The following is a 23,693-nucleotide window of genomic DNA, read 5'->3' on the forward strand; positions in this document are numbered from 1 at the left end:
ATAAAAAAGTATAATCAGGAAAATCATGCTCCCTTTCCTATCCCTTTTACCTCTTTCTATCTCCACTCCATAAACAGTCAATTTCTTTAGTTTCTAGTTTATGCTTCCTGAGTTTGTTGTTGTTGCTTTTTCTTTTACTAAGAGTTCTTTTTATTTGGCATTGAAACCCAAAAAAGAAAGGTTTTAGTCTATTTTATGTTAATCAAACTATTAAACACTGTTCTGTATTGCCTTAGTATAGTAATAATTAATATCCACGATCATACCTCTGAGCCAAAGACTGTGAATCATCAAATATTAAATTCTTTCCAGCTCAACTTAGGCTATTTCTTTTTTTATAATTTTTTATTGAAATATAATTGGCATAGAATGTTTTAATACTTCCAGGTGTATGACACAGTGATTAGACAACTGTATACATTATTCAGTGCTGGCCTCGGTAATGTAGTCACCATCTGTCACCATAAGGCATTATTATAATATTATTGACTATATTACTTACGCTGTACTTTCAATATCCACGACTTATTTAAAAGTGGAAGTCTGTACCTCTTAATTAAAGAACAAAATGTTATTTGCCAAAGGAAAGGTGGATGAGAGAATGGGCAAAGTAAAGTGGATTAAGAGGTACAAACTCTGAGGTTTTTTTTCCCACAGAAATAAGTAAATATCACATATTCCTTTCCCCCCCCATCCTCCTTGCAAATAGCAGCATACAACAGATTCTGAACTGTTCTTTCTTTCATTTAACAACATATCTAGAAATCATGCCATATAAAGCTCCCTTTACTTTTTTCTCTTAACAGCATCTGTCCTTATTTTAGAAATGCTTTATTTTCCATGACCTGTGGCGATATTAATTATTTAAGTTGCTTTATGCTCTTTTCATTGTCTATATTTTCTACCGAATTCCTTTTTTTCTGCTTGTTTAAGAGGTCTTCCTTTATTATCCATTGATACTTAGTAATGGAGCATTAGAAAACTGACTAGAAACTATGTGCATGGGAATGGGATTTTTCAACTGTGGGATTTCACTGAAGAATGATCATATGGATACATGGTCATCTTGCTGGGGTCTCCAAATACAAATAGCTTTTTTTCCCCCCTGGGGCTACATGTGTCTTCTGCAGAGACTTCTTCAATTATCTCCTGATGAAGGAAGGAGTAGTGATATTAGAAATAAAGAAATGGTTATGGAGCCAGTGGCAGAAGAGGGTCTATGGTCTTTTTTTGGTGTGCTTTGATTTCCAGTTAACCTTCCCCATCTTTGTTCACGTGCTAGACAATTTTCTGTCTAGAGCCTCTATGACTCAATTTCCTGACAAGTCAACCTGCCGCCTCTTGCCAAGGCTGGGAAGCAGTAATTACCAGGCTGTGGGGTTAAGGAGGGGCCTTGAGAATTCTATTTCTTATGTAGATGTAACATTATACTACAAGGCACTGTTGACAGAATACATGAGGTTATATACATTTCACTAGAAAATGAAAGTCTCTGATTTTCATAATCAAGCAAATACAGAATGATCAAATTATAAATACTAAGATATTTTAGATACATGTGCTATAATCATTAATATATTAATTATAGTTCCAATTATAATCCAAACTTCAACTGGCAATGTTGTAATATAACTGTAGATACTGTCAACCTCAAAGTATGAGACAAGAAAGCTCAAGCTTGTTCAAGTACCTTTACCACTTTATAAGAAAAGCCTATCTGCATGCCTGCATACAATGGAAAGGTTAGTAAAAAAGCACCAACAGCAAATTTTATTTCAGATTCTTTCTTTTTAATTTCTTTCCTCCAAGTTTTTATTTAAATTCCAGTTAGTTAACAGATAGTATAATGTTAGTTTCGGGAGCAGAATTTAGTGACTCAACCCATACATACAACACCCAACTGCCCTCTTTTGAATATCAATTGGATAATAAAGTGTATTTACAGCATTTCACATTTAAGGCATTCTGGTATATAAGCATACTGAAAAAATTAGTTTGTTTTCTACTGAATGTAAGGACTTGCGAAAAAAAAAAACAACAAAAAACCTAGGGTTACTCAAGTACACACAGGTAAGACTATATAACGATATACATGTACATATCTAAAAATATATATATACATACACACCACAGAAAAATCAACAGCTTATATGAAATTTTAGTGGTGTGAAAAATTCTCTCGATAACTCAATATAGAAAGTACATGAGAATGCTTTTCCTCTCTCAACATCTAGTATTCAGGCTTTCAAAATGATAAAGAATTGAAGGTTTATTTATTAGAAGGGAAACATAATAATAGAAAAGGCTGAATGGAAGGTGAAAAACTGAACAGTGTGAGAAATAACCAAGTACTAGGATGTGGGAAAATACATTCTTATAAAGAGTAGAGAAAAGGAAAATTACCAATCACTACAGTGGTATTCTAAGTTGATCAGAACATTTAGAAAGTAGTACACTCTTAATAGTAAAGCCCTCAGAAGGGATAAAGCAGGCTACCCATTTTCTTACTTTCCCCAGGAGGAAAAAAATAAAAGTAATCATGTTTGCAAGTGACTATTTTATGGTAATTTTCTTTTAGACATCAAGGGTATGTGCAGATATTAGAAAAAATAAAAATACAAAATACAAAAATGATAATGAGCAATGATTCTGTGCAGAGCAAAACTGAACGCAAAAAAATATTTTATGTATATACTCCCTAAAATCTGATTCTATTATATGAGGCTTTAATGCTTTCCTGATACAAGTTTGCTTTTAATACTTCGATGAAAAGTGAGTTAATGGTTTATTTCTTCTTGGAAGAAAAATGCCTTTGTTTTCCTGTCAAAAGGAGTAAAAATGGGAGTCCTATCAGGATTCACTCTTATTTAAAGAACACAAATTCTGCATTTTTCTTTAGAAACAATATTTAAGTTATTTGTGTTTGTGACAATTTTCAATGTTCTTCATGTACTAAACTTTTTTTTAAATTGAACTGCAACTAAGATCTAATGTTCTATTAGTTTCAGGTTTAAAATATAATTATTCAATAATTCTATACATTTTTCAGTGCTCATCAAGTGTACTCTTATTCCCCTTAATCTATTTCACCCATACCCCCACACCACACCTCTGAAGACCACCAGTTTGTTTTCTATATTTAAAGGGTCTATTTTTTGTGTCCGTTTTTCTTTGTTCATTTGGATTGTTTCTTAAATTCCACACATGAGTGAAATAGTATGTTACTCATCTTTCTCTGACTGATATCACTCATCACTATATCCTCAAGGTTCATGCATATTGCTACAAATGGCAAGATTTCATTTTTTTTATAGCCAGGTAATAGTCTTCTTTATCCAATCTCTATGGATTGACAGGTGAGAAGTTTCCATATTTTGGCTATTGTAAATATTGCTGCAATAAACACAGGGGTGCATATATCTTTTCAAGTTAGTAATCTCATTTTCTTTGGGTAAATACCCAGTATTGGAATTACCTATTTTCAATTGTTTTTAAAGATTTTATTTACTTATTTGACAGACAGAGATCACAAGTAGGCAGAGAGAGAAGGGGAAGCAGGCTCCCCGCCAAGCAGAGAGCCCGATGTGGGGCTTGATGACCTGAGCCGAAGGCAGAGGCTTTAACCCACTGAGCCACCCAGTCGCCCCTATTTTCAAATTTTTGAAGAACCTCCACATTATTTTCCACAGTGGCTGCACCAATTTACATTCCCAGCAATGGTGCATGAGGGTTCCTCTTTCTCTGTATCATTGTCAATATTTCTTATTTCTTGTGTGTCTGATTTTAGCCATTCTGAAAGGTATAAAGTGATATCTCATTGTGTTTTAATTTGCATTTCCCTGATGATTAGTTATGGTGAGCATCTTTTTACGTGTTTGTTGGCCATCTATACAGCTTCTCTGGAAAAATGTCTATTCAAGTCCTCTGCCCATTTTAAAAATCAGATTATTTGGGTTTTTGGGGGTGTTGAGTAGTATAAGTTCTTTATATCTTTTGGTTATTTAGCCCTTATCAAATATATCATTTTACAAATATCTTCTCCCATTCAGTAGGTTGCCTTGTAATTCTGTTGATGGTTTCTGTCATTATGAAAAAGTGTTTTAGTTTGGTGTACTCACAACAGTCTAATTTTGCCTTTGTCTCTCTTGCCTGAAAAGACTTAGCTAAAAAAAGTTTCTATAGCCAATGTCAAAAAAATTATTGCCTATGTTTTCTTCTAGGAATTTTTACAGTTTCAGGTCTCACATTTAGGTCTTTAATCCATTCTGAGTTTATTTTTGTGTATAGAGTAAGAAAGTGGTCTGGTTTCATTCATTTACAAGTACCTGTTCAGTTTTCCCAGCACCATTTGTTGAAGAGACTCTTTCCTCCTTGTATATTCTTGCCTCCTCTGTCATAGATTAACTGGCCATGTAAGCGTGGGTTCATTTTTAGACTCTCTATTCTCTTCCACTGACCTTTGTGTCTAGTTTTGTGCCAGACAACCACAACTTTGTAATATATCTTGAAATCAGGGATTTTAATATATCCTGCTTTGTTCTTTTTTGGATTGCTTTAGCTATTTGAGGTCTTTTGTGGTTCCATAAAATTATTTTTACAGTTCTAGGAACATGGTGTTGGTATTTTGATAGGGATTACACTGAAGCTCTATAGACTGCTTTGGGTAGTACAGACCCTTCACCAATCTTAATTCTTCTAACTCCTGAACAAGAAATATCTATTTGTGTCATATTCGATTTCCTTCATCAATATTTTATAGTTTCCATAGTACAGAACTTTCATCTCCTTAAGTTTATCCCTAGGTATTTTTATTAAGATTAGGTTGTTTATTCCAGATTTTTATTCTTTCTTGAGACAGGCCTATACTGGTATAATCTTCCAGCTTGGAACACTTTTGCTGCATCTTAATGAATTAGAAACACTGTGTTTTCATTTTCATTTGTTTCCATGTATTATTTTTATTTTTTCTTTGATTCTTTGTTGAGCCATTGGTTGTTTAGTAGCATGCTGCTAAGCTTTCAAGTGTTTGTAGTTCTTTCCCTTATTTTTCTCATTCACAACTGCTTTTTAGTTTTGTATCTTTTTGTTTTGGAAAGATGCTTGCTGTGGTTTTATTTTCTTAAATTCAGAGACTCGTTTTGTGCCCTAATATGAGATCTATTCTGGAGAATGCTCTACGTGCACTTGAAAATAAGTGCATTCTGCTGTTTTTTGATAGAATGTTCAATAAATAGGATGTTAATTTCATCTGGTCCAGTATGTCATTCAAAGTCACTCTTTCCTTTATTTTCTGTATAGATGATATACCCATTAATGTAAGAGAGGTGTTAAAGTCAGTTATTATTACTGTGTTAATTTCTTCTTTTATGTCTCTTAACACATGATTCATGTTTTGGAGTGCTCCTATGTTGGGTACACAAATATTTGCAATTATTTTATCTTCTTGCTGGATTTTTCCCTTTTATCATCATGTAGTGTCCTTGTTTCTTGTTACAATCTTTGTTTTAAAGTGTGTTTTGTGCAATGAAAGTATTGCTCTCCTGGCTTTCTTTTTACTTCCATTCACATGGTAAATATGTCCTTCCTTTCAATCTCCATGTGTCTTCAGGTCTTGAACTGAGTCTCATGTGGGTAGCACTTAGATGGAGCTTGCAATTTTTATCCATTCAGTCATTCTGTGTTTTTACTCCTCCCATGTGTTTTAACTGGAGCATTTAGTCCACTGACATTCAAAGTAATTAATGACAGGTATGTAATTATTGCCATTTTGTAACTTGTTTTATGGTTGTTTTTATAGTTCTTTTTTTCCTCCATCTTCCCTTTTCTCTTGTGATTTGATGGCTTTCTTCAGTGTTAATGCTTGGATTGCTTTCTCTTTGCTTTTTGTGTATCTACCACAGGTTTTTGATTTGTGATTACCATTAGGTTCACATGTAATATTTTATGCATATAGCAGTCTATGGAGGTTGATAGTTAAGTTTGAAGCCATTTTTAAAGTAGAAAAATTTTACTTCCCCGACATTTTATGTATGTGGTATTATACTTTATATCCTTTAATTTTGTGACTCTCCTGATTGCTTTTCTTAAAGATTTATTTATTTATTTATTTGAGAGAGAAAGCATGAGAAGGGGGAGGGTCAGAGAGAGTAGCAGACTCCCCGCTGAGCAGGGAGACTGATGTGGGACTCGATCTGGGACTCCAGGATCATGACCTGAGCTGAAAGCAGTCAGTTAACCAACTGAGCCACCCAGGCACCCTCTTGATTACTTTTACAGATATAATTTATTTTATTGTTTTTCTGCTTTAATCTCCATACTTGTTTTATAAGTGATTAATACACTACTTTAATTATATGTTTACATTTACCTGTGACATTTTTTCCTTTCATAATTTTCTTACTCTTAATTATGGCCTTTTCTTTCCAAAGGATTCCCTTTAATTTTTCTTGAAGGCTGTTTTCATGGTAATGAACTCCCTAAACTTTTATTTGCCTGGAAAACTCTCTCTCCTTGTATTCTGAAGATAGTCTTACTGGGCAGAATATTCTTGGTTCCAGGTTATTTTTCTGTCAGTAGTCTGAATATACCATGCCACCCCCTTCTGGCCTACATAAAGATTCTGCTGAAATATCATGTAAAAAGCCTTATGGGGTTTCCCTTGTATGTAACTATTTTCTCTTGCTGCTTTTAACGTTCTCTCTTTATCACTACTTTTTGCCATTTTTGGTTATTATGTGTCTTGGTATGAACCTCCTTGGGTTGATTTTGTTTTGGGTTCTGTGTGCCTCCAGAATCCAGATGTCGGTTTACTTTAGTTTTCAGCTATTATTTCTTCAAACAAATTTTCTTCACCCTTCTCTCTCCTCCTCCTGAGATTGCTATAATGTGACTGTTATGATCCTTACTGATGTCCCTGAGTTCCCTTAATCTAGTCTCATTTTTTATTATTCTTTTTCTTTTTGTTGTTCAGCTTGATTTCATTACTCTGTCTTCTAGCTCACTGATCCATTCTTCTGTCTCCTCTAATCTGCCAGAGTCTCTCTAGTGTAGTTTTTTTTTTTTTTTTAAGATTTTATTTCTTTATCTGACAGAGAGAGACAGAGAGCATGCAAGCAAGGAGAGCAGCAAAGGGAGAGGGAGAAGCAGGCTCTCTGCTGATCAGGAAGCCTAATGCAGGGCTTGATCTCAGGATGCTGGGATCATGACCTGAGCTGAAGGCAGATACTTAACTGACTGAGACACCCAGATGCCCCCCATCCAGTGTATTTTTAATTTCAGTCATTAAGTTCATCTCTCACTGGTTCTTTTTTATTTTTTCTATCTCTTTACTAAAGGTTCATTGAGATTCTCTACTTTTCTGTCTAGCCTAGTGAGTATCTTTAAGATCATTCATTTGAATTCTTTATCAGGCAATATTGTTCATCTCTGTTTTAATTAGTTCTCCTGATTTACTTCTGTCCCATTCTCTCTCATCCAGGACATATTTGTCTGTCTCCTCATTTTGTCTAACTCTTTGTGTTTGTTTCTATGTATGAGAAAAGTCTGCTAAGTCTCCTGATCTTGAAAGTAGTGGCCTTATAAAGAAGAGGTCTTGTGGTATTCTGTAGCATAATGTCCACTGTTCACCAGAACCAGGAACTTCAGGGGTATCTCCTAGTGGGTTGTGTGTACCCTACTACTGTGGTAAGCTGTGCTTACCTTAAGTCATTAGATGCATTGTCCACTTTTCATGTTCTGGGTGTACCAGGCAGGGTTTGCTCTCTGTGCTGTTAGGGGAAGAGTCTGGGGCCACTGTGGGCTTATAATCTAGTAGTGTGAGCAGCCAGACCAGATGTGTGCTCTCAGCCCCTCTGAATGGGTTGCAGTCACACCAAATTGCAGGGTCCTTTCCCTCTGTTGCCCCCTTAGAGACTTTGATTAGTGGGTGGTGCCTGTAGTCAAACCAGATGCCTGCCCCCAGTCTGTCTGTTATGGTGGCAGTAGCATCAACCTTCAGGGTGCTCTTCCTGCCTTTTCTTGAGAGGCTTTTGATGGTGGGTAGGGCCAACTGTCAGACCAGATGCCTGCCCAGTCTGTCTGCCATTGCTGCAGTTGCACTGCTGTATGTGGTTATCTTCTCTCCCCAGGACAGAAGGCTCTTTGGAGTGGTGCAGATCCCTGCCAGGGCTGCTTGCAGTGTGTGTCTTGGCAGAAACTACTTTGGAGGGATGGTTGCTAAGTGGGGTGCATCCCCCAGAATGCCGGAAGTGGTGTTGGCAAGATAGGTGATAGAGTGTTCCTCTTGATTCCTGCAACTGTCTGGCTATCTAGGCTGGGGGTGGGGGAAGCAAAATGGTTGCCCACTATCTCTTCCATTCTTAGGGAAATCTCATAATAATCTCTACCCTGGTGGGGTTTTTTTGGTTTTGCTGGCTCTTTAAGGCCCAAGCCTCAGTTTCCAATTGCCCTGTGGGCCTCCCACAGCTAAGTTAGCTGATTTTTAAAGCACCTGGCATTAAGTCTCACTGATTGTAAAAACTCATAAAGTTAAGCCCCATTTTAAAGCCTAATGTTTTGGGGACCTGTCTTTCCAATGTAGTTCCCCCACTGCCTAAGGTGCCTGGTGTGGAGTCTGCTCCTCTCCCTTTTCCATGCTTGTGGTGTTCCTTCCATTTGTGGTTAGTCTCAATGGGATTCTGGTTCCAGACTGTGTCTGCCCCTCCTACGCTTTTCAGGTGGCCTCCTGTCTGCAATAAACTGCAAAGTCTGTTCTGCCAGGGCGTTTTCGTGTTAGTTGCACTGCTGTGATTATCTGGATGTGTCTGTGGGATCAGGTGAGCTCAGGATCCTCTTGCTCCACCATCTTCCCCCAAATCCCCCCATACTAAACTTTAAAGTTAAATCTCTTACCTGATCCAAGACAATGATTTCATCTGCATCAACCACTGTTGACAATCTGTGTGCAATAAAAATAGAAGTTCTATGTTTGACTGCATCCTTCATGGCACTAAGAATAGTCTGTAAGTTTGACAAGAGTAGGAAAAAAAGATTAGGTAAATGTACATTAAAATAACCATACATTTCTTAAAGGAACATATAAAATGCCAATGAATTTTTTATTATATAAACTTTATATCACTACCAAATATTTGACCTATTCTAATAATTACTAAAAGGAGAAAACTGATCAAAAAGGGAAGGCAAATATGCCACATTATCATGGAAAAAATTATCTTTTAGATAGGCAACATTTCTTTAAATTAGAAAGACCTGGAGAGGGTGGATATTTCTATACTTAAAAATGAACAAATAACAATGATGAATCCAATGATATTAGGAACATAGCTGGGTATGATGTTATCTGGCCAATGAGAATAAAAATAAAATGTGATAGGACTCAAGCAATAGGATGTAGAAAATTTCAGATCAGTAGAAAGGAGATTCAAAGGGTACAGGAACATGTGCTTTTAATTAGTTCAAACTCAGAGGACAGATGGGCAATAAAGACAACCATGTATGGTAACTTGAGCAAACTTCCTTTTCAAAAGTATTCTGATTTCTTTATCCATCATCAATTGATGGAGAGCTGGGCTACTTCCATATCTTGGCTATTGTAAATAATGCTGCTATAAACACAGGTTGCATGTATTACTTTGAATTCATGTTTTTGTATTTTTGGGGGGTAAATACCCAGTAGCACAATCACTAGATCGTACACTAGTTCTATTTTTAACTTCCTGAAGAACCTCCATACTGTTCTCCGGAGTGGCTACACCAGTTTGCATTTCCATCAACAGGGCACCAATGTTCCTTTTAACATCCTTGCCAACACCTGTTGTTTCTTGTGTTTTTGATTTTAGCCATTCTGACAGGTAGGAGGTGAGATCTCATTGTAGTTCTGATTTGCATTTCCCCAATGATAAGTGATACTGAGCATCTTTTCATGTGTCTGTCTGCCATTCGAATGTATTCTTTGGAGAAATGTCAGTTTATGTTCTCTGCCCATTTTAAAAATTTATTAGAAAGTGTTTATTTATACAATGGAAAATAACACAGTCATTAAAAAAAAGAATGGAATCTTGCCATTTGCAATGACATGCATGGAGGTAAAGAGTATAATGCTAAATGAAATATGTTAGATAAAAAACCAAAAGCCATATGATTTCGTTCATAAGAGTAATTTAAGAAACAAAACAAACAAGCAAAGGAAAAAAGAGAGAAAGAATGAGACTGAGACAAATCAAGAAATGACTCTTAAGTATAGAAAAGAAATGAGTGGTTACCAGAGGGGAGATGGGTAGGAGGATGGGTGAAATAGGTAATGGGAATTAAGGAGTACAGTTGTTGTGATAAGCAGTGAATAATGTAAACTGGTGAATCACTATATTGTACACCTGAAACTAATATAACACTCTATATTAACTATACTGGAACCAAAATAAAATTTAAAAAGAACAAACACCCTTATATCATAATGCACCGAAAAAAAAAAAAAAAGAAAAATAGCAAGAGGATGGAAATGGCTACACAGAGAGCAAAGCCATTAATTTAGACACACATTGTAATAAAGCTAAGAACGAAATGTCTGGCTCCCTTTCCCCTTGCCCTAGAAGAAAGGACAGCTTCCTCCCAATACCTCTGGCCTTTCCCAAACGTAAGCATTCTATGCAGGGCACACTGAAATGGTGTAGGACTATCTTTGTCAAAATAATTCTGAAGAGCAAGTTTTTAGAATGCTTTTTTCCCTCCAAAATATCCAAGATTCAGAAAAATAGGCCAGCCCCTCTCCCCCATTATAAACAGAGGGAATGACTCTGAGACACACTGGCCCTGAATACCCAATTGAATAAAGAGCAAAAGGAAGGAAATGGGGAAAAAAAGTATTCTGACTTCTTAGGGAACTCTGGCAAACATTTTTTATTACAGTATAATTAACAATGTTATATTAATTTCAGGTGTACAATATAATGATTCAATAATTTTATACATTACTCAGTGCTCATCAGGATCAGTATACTCTTAATCATTTTATTTCACCTGTCCTCCCACCAACCTCACCTCTGACAACTACAAATTTATTTTCTGTATTTAAGAATCTGTTTGGAAAACACATTTTTGTTTACTGCTTTTAAAGTGTAAAGGAGCTATATATATATATTCAGCTGTACTTGGAAACCTGGGTCTAAGTACAGCTAACATGATGGAAACAGCAATGTGGGGTTGGGCATATACCCAATGGCTCCCTGCAGATATTTCTAAACATTGTATTTATTAAAGGAATAAAATTATCAAGAGTAGATGTGGCTACCCAGGAAGGGAAGAGCTTATATTTTACTAAGACAGATGGTAAATCAAATGTGGGGCCAATTCTAAGAAAAATTGTGATATTTGTGGGGACTCATCTTCCTCATTCTCAAGAACTTAAGCTCTGACATTCTACTAAGTGCTATGGACCTTTTAAAAAGGCCCATTAAAATTTACTAAATCTGCTGGTAACTCATTCCCTTGGGGGGTTGTCTACTAACTCTTAATGGGTTATGCTCTGTGATATAATAAAGTTCCCTGACTCAAATAATGACTGTTAACGACTTTTAATTTGTGGTAAACGTGGATACTACCATTGTAGATATAAAGTTCTTGCAAGCAGATTCCTATTTGGAAGGGACAGAGGAGGAGGAGAGGAAGAGAGAATCTTAAGCAGGCTCCATGCCCATAGCAGAGCCAGATGCCGAACTCCACCTCATAACCCTGAGATCATGACCTGAGCTAAAATCAAGGGTCGGACACTTAACCGACTGAGCCACCCAGGCGCCCCAAGATTCCCTTTAAATATAACGAATCCTTATGCTAAACAAGTCACTTAGATATTAAGCTATTTTAAACATACGGCAGATCAAATATGCCCTGAAACTTAACGACATATGCAAATATTATGCCATACATGCTGCAAAGCTGAAATTAAGGCTATCCTTCAACATTGGGTTTTTCCTATATATTTAAATAAAATGTAGATGAATGGAGGTTACTGACAGATAATCTGCCTATCTTCAGTTCTAGATTAAGGGGATCCATTCATGAAATTATCATTATTATTAAGACTATTGTATTTAATGCAAAGATGTTGTTATGAAGTCTAACGTAGTCGCTGAGTTGTACCATGACATCAAGTGTCACAACATCTCGGTGCTGCACAGTATATTTTTGTGAAATGAATATAAATTTATACCAGCACCACAGGCTGCGTGTGCCTGACTTGTATTTCAGTGAGTTGCTCCATGGTAAGTGAAAGGTTTTCTGGTGTATGCTTGTGTCACAATCATTTACATGACCTATTTTCATGAGTGGTAAGTAGCAACAGCAGAAAGACTAAAACATTCTTCATCTGTCAGCAGATTAGGCAATTCTTACAAGCTTTGCAAGATGTAAGGATAATAGAATAGTCATAAGCTTCAAAAAGAAGACACTTTTGCAAATGGACTTAGCAATGTGATAACTGAATGCAACCTGACATTCTTATTATCAGCACTTGCCATATGGGGACAAAGGGCCAGATATTTTGCTCTATGGTACCTCCTACTGAAGTTCATTCAAAATATAAAAGAATATAGCCATTTTACTGAAACTTCCAAGCAGAAAAGTTAAGCATTGAGAATTGAAGAGCTCTGCATTTTCATCATCATTTACCTCTTCAGTAATTGAATCTAATGATGAAGTGGCTTCATCATAGAGAATGACTGGGGGGTCCTTCAAAATGGCTCTTGCAATTGCTACTCTTTGCTTTTCTCCTCCTGGTAAAGAAAAATTTAGTTTAAGAAAGTATAACATAAAGACATACTTTGTGTTTCTAGTATTTCTACCAAACATAACCACAAAGCAATGCCTTCAACATGTACCTCTACTCTGACCACTGTTAGTTTACTCAGTTAGAAGAGTCTAAGTTCATATATGATATCCTTTGACAAACTATATACCCTGGAACATAAATGTAATTCTGGATCCTGACTTTGTGACAGGAGAAAAGAACAAAGAGGAGAGGTAATAGCTTTGATTCCACAATTACTCCTCTCACCAAAAATATGCTCACACCGAAAATATGTTCATTACATGTTATTTTATATCACTTCCCAATGGACAGCAACCACAGAGAGAAAAATTTCAGTATTAGAGAATCAAAAAAGCCAAAAACAAATATAATATCTGAAACCTGGCAACTTGAAGACATGAAACTATGAATATTTACATTTACTTCTTAACAAAAATATACCATCTAGCCAGTATTCTTCTCAAGAGGCTCTTTTTTTTTTTTTAGAATTAATTAATATCTTTTATCATGCTCAGTTAGCCACTAGTTTTGGATGTAGTGTCCAATGATCATTAGTTATGTATAATACCCATTACACGTCACAACACATGCCCTCCTTAATACCCTTCACCCTGTTACCCACTTCCCCAAACAACTCCCTTCTCAAGGATTCTTTTGACAGATATTATTTTCACAGTACTCTTCAAAGTTAAAGGTGTATACTAGATACCACTAATTTCACCTTAGTTATTTGCTACGGGTCTCTAGAATAGCAGAATTTTAAAACCGAAAGGAAAGAGAGGCCCAGAAAGGTTTAATGATTTGCCCACGATCACAGAGCAACTTCTAGTGGAATCTGGACTAGACCTGACTCCCAGTTCAGTGCTCTTCCTATCATAATATGCAAGCCTGTATTTGTTTTTAATAATTATTTTTCTTTAATTAATTAATTTATTTATTTGACAGAGAGAGAGAGAGAGAGAGATCACAAGTAGGCAGAGAGTGGGGGCTGGAGAGCAGGCTTTCTGAGCAGAGAGTCTGATGTGGGGCTCGATCCCAGGACCCTGAGATCATGACCTGAGCCGAAGGCAGAGGCTTAATCCACTGAGCCACCCAGGTGCCCCCCCGTATTTGTTTCTAAAAACACTTCGGTGAAAATAAAGTAATCGTTCTTTCCTCACTGCGACTCTTACAGGTCTAAGGTCATCAATCATACATAAACTATAGCTGAAAGTATAGAGGATGATGCTTTGCTGAATATGTCCCCTTTGGCTTCTTTTTTCCCCCATTATCCATTAATTTATCAATGTCTGAAATAAACTTGTATTTTTCAGTTTCAGTAACCTCTTAGGGAAACAAGCGCCACCTGTTTACTACTTGGTACACCAAATATTTCAGTTTTATTTCTGCAATTATTATTTTCAACTTGTAAAAGAGGGCTCCTTATCTCTAATATTAATAAGTTTGTATTTATACTATCCACATTCTTCCCCATTTAATAAGATCAGAATTCTCCTACCAAAGCAGGCATCATGCCAGCACTACCTCCGTACCTACCTAGCAAATTAGTGGCAGAAACCTCCTAAAAGATGCAGATACTCAGAGGAAAGCCTAGTTTAGACATGACTCTCAAATTTCAAGTGGAAACCAACCCAGTTTCAATTCTAATCAATAGAATTTTGGCAACTGGAGAAGAAATATTTGTTTCCTACCATAAATACTAGCATAGGTGCTAAATAATACTCATTTAGAGAGGTCTAGCTGTAGGACAATGGATATTAGGCAAAAAGAAAACTTCCTTAGCCATTCCTACTCCCAAAGGCATGCAGAGAGGGGAAAAAATGATTGGAAAATGGCATGTGGCACAGCTATCTGAGGCAGTCTTATTTTGAGAGGTCTAGTTTATACTATGTGAAAACTTGGAGGTCTTTAAAATTAGCCAACTGGACAAATCATCTGGAGGTGGTCTAGTTAGCTGGGAACTACTCCTGTTAAGAGGAATGGTGAAGTATAAACAGGGACTGGAATGATGCAAGAATCTTCTACTACCAGCTGATAATCAAAATACTACAGACCAACTTAACTTGAAATCAATCTTTGCTTAACATTTTCTAAACTTAGATCAAAACTTTCTAATGGAATGCAAATTCCCTGATGGCAAGTACATCTATGCATCATCTTATTAACTCTCAAAGCATTTAGCATGTTAGTTTGCACATAATATACACCTAATCAATGTTGTGAATAAATGAAGATGGTTTGTAATGAAAACGAATGGGGATTCATTAAATTCATGCAGAGTATTCTTTATTCTTTTTGTCTCCCCTCCATCCCTAATTTATATATTTCCCCCCTAAATTAAACTAGAATAAATGTAAAGGATACAGTGTGTTTATACTAGTTACATTAATACTTTCAGGCACAGATATCATACTTTTGGAATTCAAATAATTTTGGGTGAAAAAGCTTTTTTGTGGATCCTCCAAAAAATTTAGTCATTACAGGAAAATTATTAATCATAGCAATCTCATAATTAAACACTTATATAGAAATGTACAAGCCCCCAAGTTTACTTGACCACTGAACCAACAAGGACATGAAAACGAAACTGGCTTTAATAAAAGTATAGCAGTTAAGTACATCAAGTATAAGGAAGTCTAAAGTATTGAAAACATCCCATAATGATCTAGGAAATTATGATGAGATATACTATTTATTATCAAATTACTTTTCCCTACTCCTACTACTTTCTCAGGTGAGCAATGATATTGGCTTTCCTTTAATATTACAATTATGGATGATACATTAATGCTGACCTGAGGATGTATTAGCAATTTACTATTAAGCATTTACAGTTTGCAGCTGCAAGTGAAATAAAAAAAGAGACCTGCATGATTGAGAACAGTTGTTTCCAACATGTTGAATTATTTACAGTGATGGCTGAGACTGGGACCTTATTGAAAGTGAATAGATGAGCACTAGGTGTGTACTCTGTCATTCATTTTCAAGAAAATGGCTCTGACAAATTCAAGTCTGATGGGAGTACACAAGCAGGAGTAGATCTAAAATCTGATTACCTGATAGTTTGAGTCCTCGTTCCCCTACTTGTGTGTCATATCCATGTGGCATTCGAAGAATTGCATCATGGAGTCCAGCTAATTTTGCCACCGCGTACACCTCCTCAGGTGAAGCATGGATGTTTCCATATAAAAGGTTGTAGTAAATGGTATTGTGGAAGAGGACAGCATCCTGAAGCAGATTTATATATACGTACATATATATGTATATTCATTACAACAAATTCAAACAACTTAGTAAAGACACAAAGGCATAAAGAGTAAAACATGGTAACTCCTTTATCACCCCCCTCATTCCTGCAATCCCATTTCCTTTACGAGCTCTAATCACCATGAACAATTTGTTATCAGTCCAGACTTTTTTGATGAATTTATGTGCCACATACTTTTTTCTTCAACATAGTGAGATCATACCATACATACATGTTATTTTATAAATTGCTTTTTTCACTTAACATATGCTGGAAACTGCTCACTTCAGTAACAGAATCCTACCTCACTTTTTTTTTTTAAGATTTTATTTGTTCATTTGAGAGAGAGAGAGAGAGAAAGAAAGAAAGAAACAGAGAGAGCATAAGCAGGGGCAGAGGCAGAGGGAGAGAGAGAAGCAGAGAGCTGGGAGCCTGACATGGGGCTCGATCCCAGGACCTGGAGAACATAAGGCAGAAGCTTAGCCATCTGAGCCACCAGGCATCCCCTCTACCTCACTTTTTTAACAGTTGTATGATACTAACAATGTATTTATTTATTTCTCTACTGATAGACATTAATGTGGTTTCCAAATTTTTGCTACTACAAACAATGTTGGAATAAAATATTGTATATAGGACTTTTTAAACTTGAGTATTTCTGTAAGAACGACCCCTAGAAACAGACTGATGAGTTAAAAAGTAAGCATACATCTGGCTCCCTGATCAGTAGGGAGTCTGCTTCTCCCTCTCCCCCTTCCCAGAGTCCTCTCCTTCTTGTGCTGTCACCTGTAAATTGAATGAAATCTTTTAAAAAAGGTTAAGCATACATTTATCCTTTGATAGTATTGCCCATCTTCCAAAATGGTCCAACAGTATACATACTCCAACCCATAGTATATTAAGGGAATTGATCCCTATATATTCAACAACACTGCGTATTAATTAAGTTTCAGTTGTTGCTACTTTTGGGGGTAAAACGTGCTGTTTAAATTAGCACTTCCCTAATTACTAATGAGGTTGAATATATGTTTCTCAGAAGCTTTTAAACTGGGACACAGAAACAAGTTTTTTACTTGGACACAGAAAACAAAGGATTTATAAACTATAGATATCTTTTGGAGAAAGGTTACTACAAGCATTCATTGATATTTCATTTTATTCTGATATAGCACACTAAAGCTAATGTACTTAAAGTGAACATCCACCTCCCACTTTCCTTTTAGTCTCCAAATGGTTGGAAGTCAACAGTAAGATGAAATAAAATGGCTCATTAGTTCACATTAACCAAGATAATTAACTAAGATCTTCTTTAACAAAACAATCAGCCCCAGTTTGAGATATTACTTCAAATAGTATTTTAATCATTTTATACCAACTACTGATATAAAATGTTCTCATTTTGAAATGGTACTTAAACCCACTAAGTTTAAAGTTCTATAAAGAGAAAATACTTACCTTTAAATATTTTATATTCAAAAAAGAGCTAACAAATACTAACTGAAAACTTTGAAAATACAAAAAATATGGCAAAATAAAAATTTATTAAATAATCCATAATGCTACCATGTATCAATAACTACTATCACCATTTTGGTTTATTTTCTCTTTTCTTCTCTAGTTATATATATTCATTTAGTATTATAAAATTGGGATTTTGTATTTTGCTTGGTATCCTCTTTTTAAGAAACTTTGTATTTGAGTATTTTTTATGATAATATTATTTATAAGCAGCATATTTATAAATGGCTGTATGACATTTGATCCTATAGTGATAAATTTAACCATTTACTTATTGTTGGGTAGTCACACTGTGAATTTCAACTTCTGCTATTATAAATAATGGTGTAATGAACATCTCTGCATATAAATATCTGTTCACTTCTCTGTTTATTTCCTTAAAACTTCCTAAAGGCAGAATTACTGGAATAAATGGCATCAGTATTTTTCTGGCTATTGGTACAAATTGCCAAGTTGCTTGTCAGGAAAGCTGTATACTTCCACTGGCCAAACAACAGACTGGCCATTTTACACAGCCATAGCCAAACTGGATGTTATGAATTCTAAAATCCTTGCTGGCAGGTGAAAAATGTTATTACACTGTTGATTTAATTTGGACTAGTAAGCCTTCCAGTGAGGATCAGCATCTTTTCTTTCATTTTTTAACCATGTATATTTTTCCTTGTGAATAAAATGTTTTATTTTTCAAAAGGTCAAGGGCAACTGTTATATACCCTAAGAGAATGGCAGTAATCTAGCTGGATGGATGAGGACACCGAGCCCTAAGCACACAGAGCCTAGAATTCAATTCACTTGATATACAGTTTAGGTCAATGTTTCTCAACACAGACTCTATGGATCACTTATTATCAGAATCATCTAGGACGCATATTCAAAAATGCAGGTTCCTGGGCCCCGCACAGCCCTCCTAAGCCAGAACTAAGGTCCGTGAAAGAGTTGGAATTTCAATAATCTCCCTAGGCAAATCATGCACACTAATATTTGAGATTCTCAGTGAAAGAGGGAGGACAGTGCAGAGTGTCAATTCATTTGAGGACCTTTTAGAAGTTACATATCCCTGTCTGATCCCTTTCTTACAGTTGTCTCAACTTAATTCAGATTCTAGGCTGCATCTTGTTCCCAGGTCTCTCCATTCGCTTTTAGCATAAGAAAAACTCACATTCTATAAGGCATCCCTGTTGTCTTCTCAGATTTTGCTCTAAATTTATTTTTCTCCTTAAAGTCGTTCAACAAATACTTATTAACTACTTACTACAGGTCAGACACAAACAGGACAAATTGGTACAAAGACAAGGCATACGAACATGGAAGCAGATAGCCAAATTGCTTCACTATGTCAAAAACTGTTCAAAATCACAGTAATAGTTTTCATTTACTGAATAATTATGTGACGGACATTGTGCTTGGTGTTTTATAGTATATCATCTCTAATTCATAATAACTCTATCCTAAAAGACAAATGGTTATTATCCTTATTTTAAAGATAAGGAAACTGAGGACCAAGACCATAGAACTTACAAGGGTTAGAGCTGGGGTTAGAATCCAGATCTGTTTGTCTTTAGTCTGGGCTCTTTCCTTTTTATTATGCTATATTTCTAAGACTTAAAAAAATCTTTCCATCATGCAGATTTTCCATTCATATTTTTAAAATATTTTTGGTAACAGAATTTAAACTGTAGGCCCTACTGCTTCCTACTTAATTAGCATATATTGACCTTTTTTTTCCTTTTATTTGGGGGGCGGAGAGAGAGAGAGCCAGCCCACAAGCAGAGTGGGGAGGGACAGATGGAGAGGGAAAGAGATAAGCCCAAGCAAGCTCTATGCCCAGCACAGAGGCCAACATGGGGCTCGATCTCATAATCCCTGAGATCATGACTTGAGCCAAAATCAAGAGTCAGATGCTTAACCAACTGAGTCATCCAGGCGCCCCTATATTGACTCTTTGAATTCAAATTATTCTAATAAAAGATCTACCAACCCAATAAATCTTTCCCCAAATAGGTTTTTTCTTTTTTTTTTTTTTTTAAATACCTGAGGCACCACTCCCACTGCCCTCCGAAGGCTTTCCAGGCTCACATCTTGTATATTTTGACCAGCAAGGTAAATGTTACCCTTTTGAGGCTCATAGAAGCGAAACAACAGCCGTACTATTGTGCTTTTTCTGAAATTGGAGACAAGGAAAGGCTATGTAATATTATTAACATTAGGTAACCCCTGTTCTAAACAACTGTAATTATTTTATTATGATAAAGTAAAAAAAAAATTATATTGAGAATCATTAACCAATGATGTAGGATTTTATAAATAACTGAATTACCCACCCTGACCCACTACCTCCTACAATGGCTACTTTCTTTCCTGCAGGAACTTCAAAAGATATTCCACTAAGGACTTTCTGTCCTTCAATATATTCAAAATGCACATTATCAAAGGCCACCGAAGCTGTCTGTGGTGTGATCTGAATGGGAGATGCCATTGCTTTGTCCTAGTAGGGAAGAGAAAAAAAAGCCACTTTAGACACCATGTAGAGTACAGCCATGAAGACAATTTTCTATTTCACAAAGAGAAGAATGGAAACAATGGGGGAAGAAAAGGTTTGTAAGTAGAGCTAGACTACTTCCAAGCATGCTTTTAAAGATTTGTTTTTTCACTCTGCACTAAGATCAGAAATTCTTAAAAGCTTTGGTTTTTGAGCAATTTTGGAGAGCAGGTAGGAAGATGGTGGGCACGGGTGTAAGGAAGTTGAGGATGTGAGGAAAGGCAATCACACATTTTATATCGTTTTTAGCAGAAGTAAATCAAGTGCAAGTACAAATAATTCAAGTTAACAAGGTTCACAGGTTTTAGGTATAACATTTGCTAACACTGTAAGGTTTCTAAACATCAAAGTAAAGCTCTAATAACCTCTTAATACACATGATAGCTCCAATTCCTACAAAAAAGGAATAGTTCACTAACATGGTGATGTAAATATTCCCTTAGAACAATTCTATTAATGGGATGATATTCACATGCTTTTAAAAAAGTACTGAATAGATTACTTACTTTAATTCGACTGTCTACCTTGAGTAGAGTAAACAAGGTGTTCATATCTATGAGTGCTTGTCTAGTTTCTCTATATACAGTCCCCAAAAAGTTAAGGGGTAATGAAAGTTGAAAAAGCAGTCCATTCACCATTACTAGATCTCCAACAGTAAGGGTACCTTAATATGTAGTTAGCAGAAGAAAAAAAAAACAACGGTGTTTTAGAGGTTATAAACTTTTCCAGCTTAAGACAGAAAATTTACATTCTATTATTCTGGAATATACTTCAAAAATGCATATAACTAGCAACTTGTAAGGCCTACTCAAATTTCAAAACATTTTAATCCAAGATTCAGGAATATAGGGAACTTGATGTAAGTAGAATGGGAATTGCTTACCCATACACTATACATAATATTTTTTAAAAAAAGGAATGGTTTAAGGGAAGATAGAAATGGATGGCTAGAAATCTTTCCTTTCTTCCCAAGACACTAGCAAGTTACTTTGTAATGTGAAATAGAAATTTTTATAAAATATATATTAAAAAATTGGAGCAAATGAGTATATGACTGGGAATGATAAACCATGTATTAAAGACACACTGAATGAACAAATCCTGAGTGGGCAGGTTATAGAAAGGAGGCAGAGACATTATTTACTTTTGAAATGTTTTACAAATCAATCAGTCTAATTAAAATGTAACTAGTAATTGTAATTGTAATCCTTTGTACTAAACACTAAATTAATTACACTGCTTTCCGGGTCCACAGAGAAACGGAAATTAGAAATATTAAATGCTAAAAAAAGAAGTTACTCCTGAAACAATCAGTATGTAGCCCCACAAAATGTATAAACAGTAGTCCTAATTAATGAGGGAGCTAGTGCTAAACTTACAGTGTCAAACAAAAGGAAGTTAAAAAACATTACCATACAATTAAGAAAACACATTCCGATACAAAAAGGAAAGCACTCCAAGGATGTTAAAGCACCTTATTGAACATGCTTTATAGTAAGACTAATATATACATTTCTTTCATTAATCTTTATTTATAAAGGTTAAGTAAAGTATCTTTAATGTGAACACTGCAGATCCATTACCTGCCACAATTCCCTGACTGGCGAGCACCATAATAGTTGTTAAACCAACACTGAAAATAGCACTTTGACCAAAGTTCAGCATAGCCAGAGTAGAGGTACTTTTCAATGAAGCAGTTTCATATGTCTTCAGAAATCTATCATATCTTTGTGCTTCATAGTTTTCATTATTAAAATACTACAAAACAAACAAAAATAGTAATTATATGCAAGTACAAATAGAATTTATTCTCTTAAAGGCAATCCATGGGGTGGGAGAAGATATTTGCAAATGACACTACAGATAAAGGGCTTATATCCAAGATCTATAAAGAACTCCTCAAACTCAACACACATAAAACAGATAATCACATTAAAAATGGGCAGAAGACATGAACAGACACTTCGCCAATGAGGACATACAAATGGCTAACAGACACAAGAAAAAATGTTCTTCATCATTAGCCATTGGGAGATTCAAATCAAAACCACGTTGAGATACCACCTTACACCAGTTAGAATGGCCAAAATCAACAAGATAGTAAACAACATGTGTTGGAGAGTATGTGGAGAAAGGGGAACCCCCTTACACTGTTGGTGGGAAGGCAAGTTGGTGAAGCTACTTGGGAAAACAGTGTGGAGATTCCTTAAGAAATTAGAAATAGACCCTATGATAGACCAGGTCCCTATGACCCTGCAATTACACTACTGGGTATTTACCCCCAAAATACAGATGTAGTGAAAAGAAGGGCCATCTGTACCCCAGTGTTCATAGCAGCAATGGCCACAGTCACCAAACTGTGTAGAGAGCCAAGATGCTCTTCAACAGACAAATGGATAAAGAAGATATGGTTCATATATACAATGGAATATTACGCCTCCATCAGAAAGGATGAATACCCAACTTTTGTATCAACATGGACGAAACTGGAGGAGATTATGCTGAGTGAAATAAGTCAAGCAGAGTGAGTCAATTATCATATGGTTTCACTTACTTGTGGAACATAAGGAATAAATGGAGGACATTAGGAGATGGAAAGGAAAAGTGAATTGGGGGAAATCTGAGGGGGAGACGAACCATGAGAGACTGTGGACTCTGAGAAAGAAACTGAGGGTTTTGGAAGGGATGTGGGTGGGGAGATGGGTGAGCTTGGTGGTGGGTATTAAGGAGGGCATGTAGTACATGGAGCACTGAGTGTGGTGCATAAACAATGAATCTTGGAACATTGAAAAAATAAAATAAAATAATAAATCTTTTTAAAAACTAAAAAAAAAAAAAAAGACCTCATGTATGGATACAATTTTATACCGCACACTCCATTTTAAAAAATGACTTTCAATACACTGGACTATGGTACTCCTATAGTTCTCCACAATGAACTGTATTTGAAAAGTCCATGAAATTGATCTCATTCTGATGAATGTCTGGTTAATTTTCTTTGAAGATTTTATTCTTTTATTTGATAGAGAGAGAGAGAGATCACAAGTAGGCAGAGAGGCAGGCACAGAGAGAGGGAGAAACCGGCTCCCCGCTGAGCGGAGAGCCCAATGCGGGGCTTGATCCCAGGACCAAGATCATGACCTGAGCAGAAGGCAGAGGCTTAACCCACCCAGGTGCCCCAATGCCTGGTTAACTTAAATCCAGATCTAAAACAGCTGTCAATGGGGATGCCTGGCAGGCTCTCAGTGGAGCAGATGACTCTTGATCATGAGGTTTTGAGTTCAAGCCTCACAATGGTGTAGAGATTACTTTAAAAAAAAAAAGATTTTTTTAAAAGCGGTTTTTTAAAGATTTTATTTATTTATTTGACACAGAGAGAGAAATCACAAGTAAGCAGAGAGACAGGCAGAGAAAGAGGGGGAAGCAGGCTCCCTGCTGAGCAGAGAGCCCAATGTGGGGCTCGATCCTAGGGCCTTGGGACCATGACCTGAGCCAAAGGCAGAGGCTTAATCCACTGAGCCACCTAGGCATCCCTAAGAAAAAGCTGTTAATGGCATTTCCTTCACAAAGCCTTCCCCTGATCCCTT

The 23,693-nt window shown here is 36.0% G+C and overlaps 1 protein-coding gene across 6 annotated transcripts in view; it reads right to left on the reverse strand.

The window, feature by feature from the left end:
• Positions 1-23,693, reverse strand: part of ABCB7 (ATP binding cassette subfamily B member 7) — a 156,252-nt gene that overhangs the window by 15,836 nt on the left and 116,723 nt on the right. For 4 of the 6 annotated variants that reach the window (XM_045087338.1, XM_004779922.3, XM_004779921.3 and 1 more), the window contains 7 exons: positions 21,690-21,864; positions 20,613-20,770; positions 19,889-20,052; positions 19,599-19,728; positions 15,859-16,030; positions 12,664-12,767; positions 8,890-8,997 (listed from right to left, as the gene is read on the reverse strand). In XM_045087338.1, the coding sequence (XP_044943273.1) occupies positions 8,890-8,997; positions 12,664-12,767; positions 15,859-16,030; positions 19,599-19,728; positions 19,889-20,052; positions 20,613-20,770; positions 21,690-21,864 (1,011 nt within the window). Of the gene's footprint in view, positions 1-2,201; positions 2,821-3,767; positions 3,793-8,889; positions 8,998-12,663; positions 12,768-15,858; positions 16,031-19,598; positions 19,729-19,888; positions 20,053-20,612; positions 20,771-21,689; positions 21,865-23,693 lie in introns of those variants that run through there. The other 2 variants (XM_045087337.1, XM_045087339.1) reach the window with 2 other exon arrangements.

This window comes from Mustela putorius, unplaced genomic scaffold, assembly GCF_011764305.1.
Source record: "Mustela putorius furo isolate JIRA1106 unplaced genomic scaffold, ASM1176430v1.1 tig00001114_pilon_pilon_pilon, whole genome shotgun sequence".
Lineage (NCBI taxonomy): Eukaryota > Metazoa > Chordata > Mammalia > Carnivora > Mustelidae > Mustela > Mustela putorius.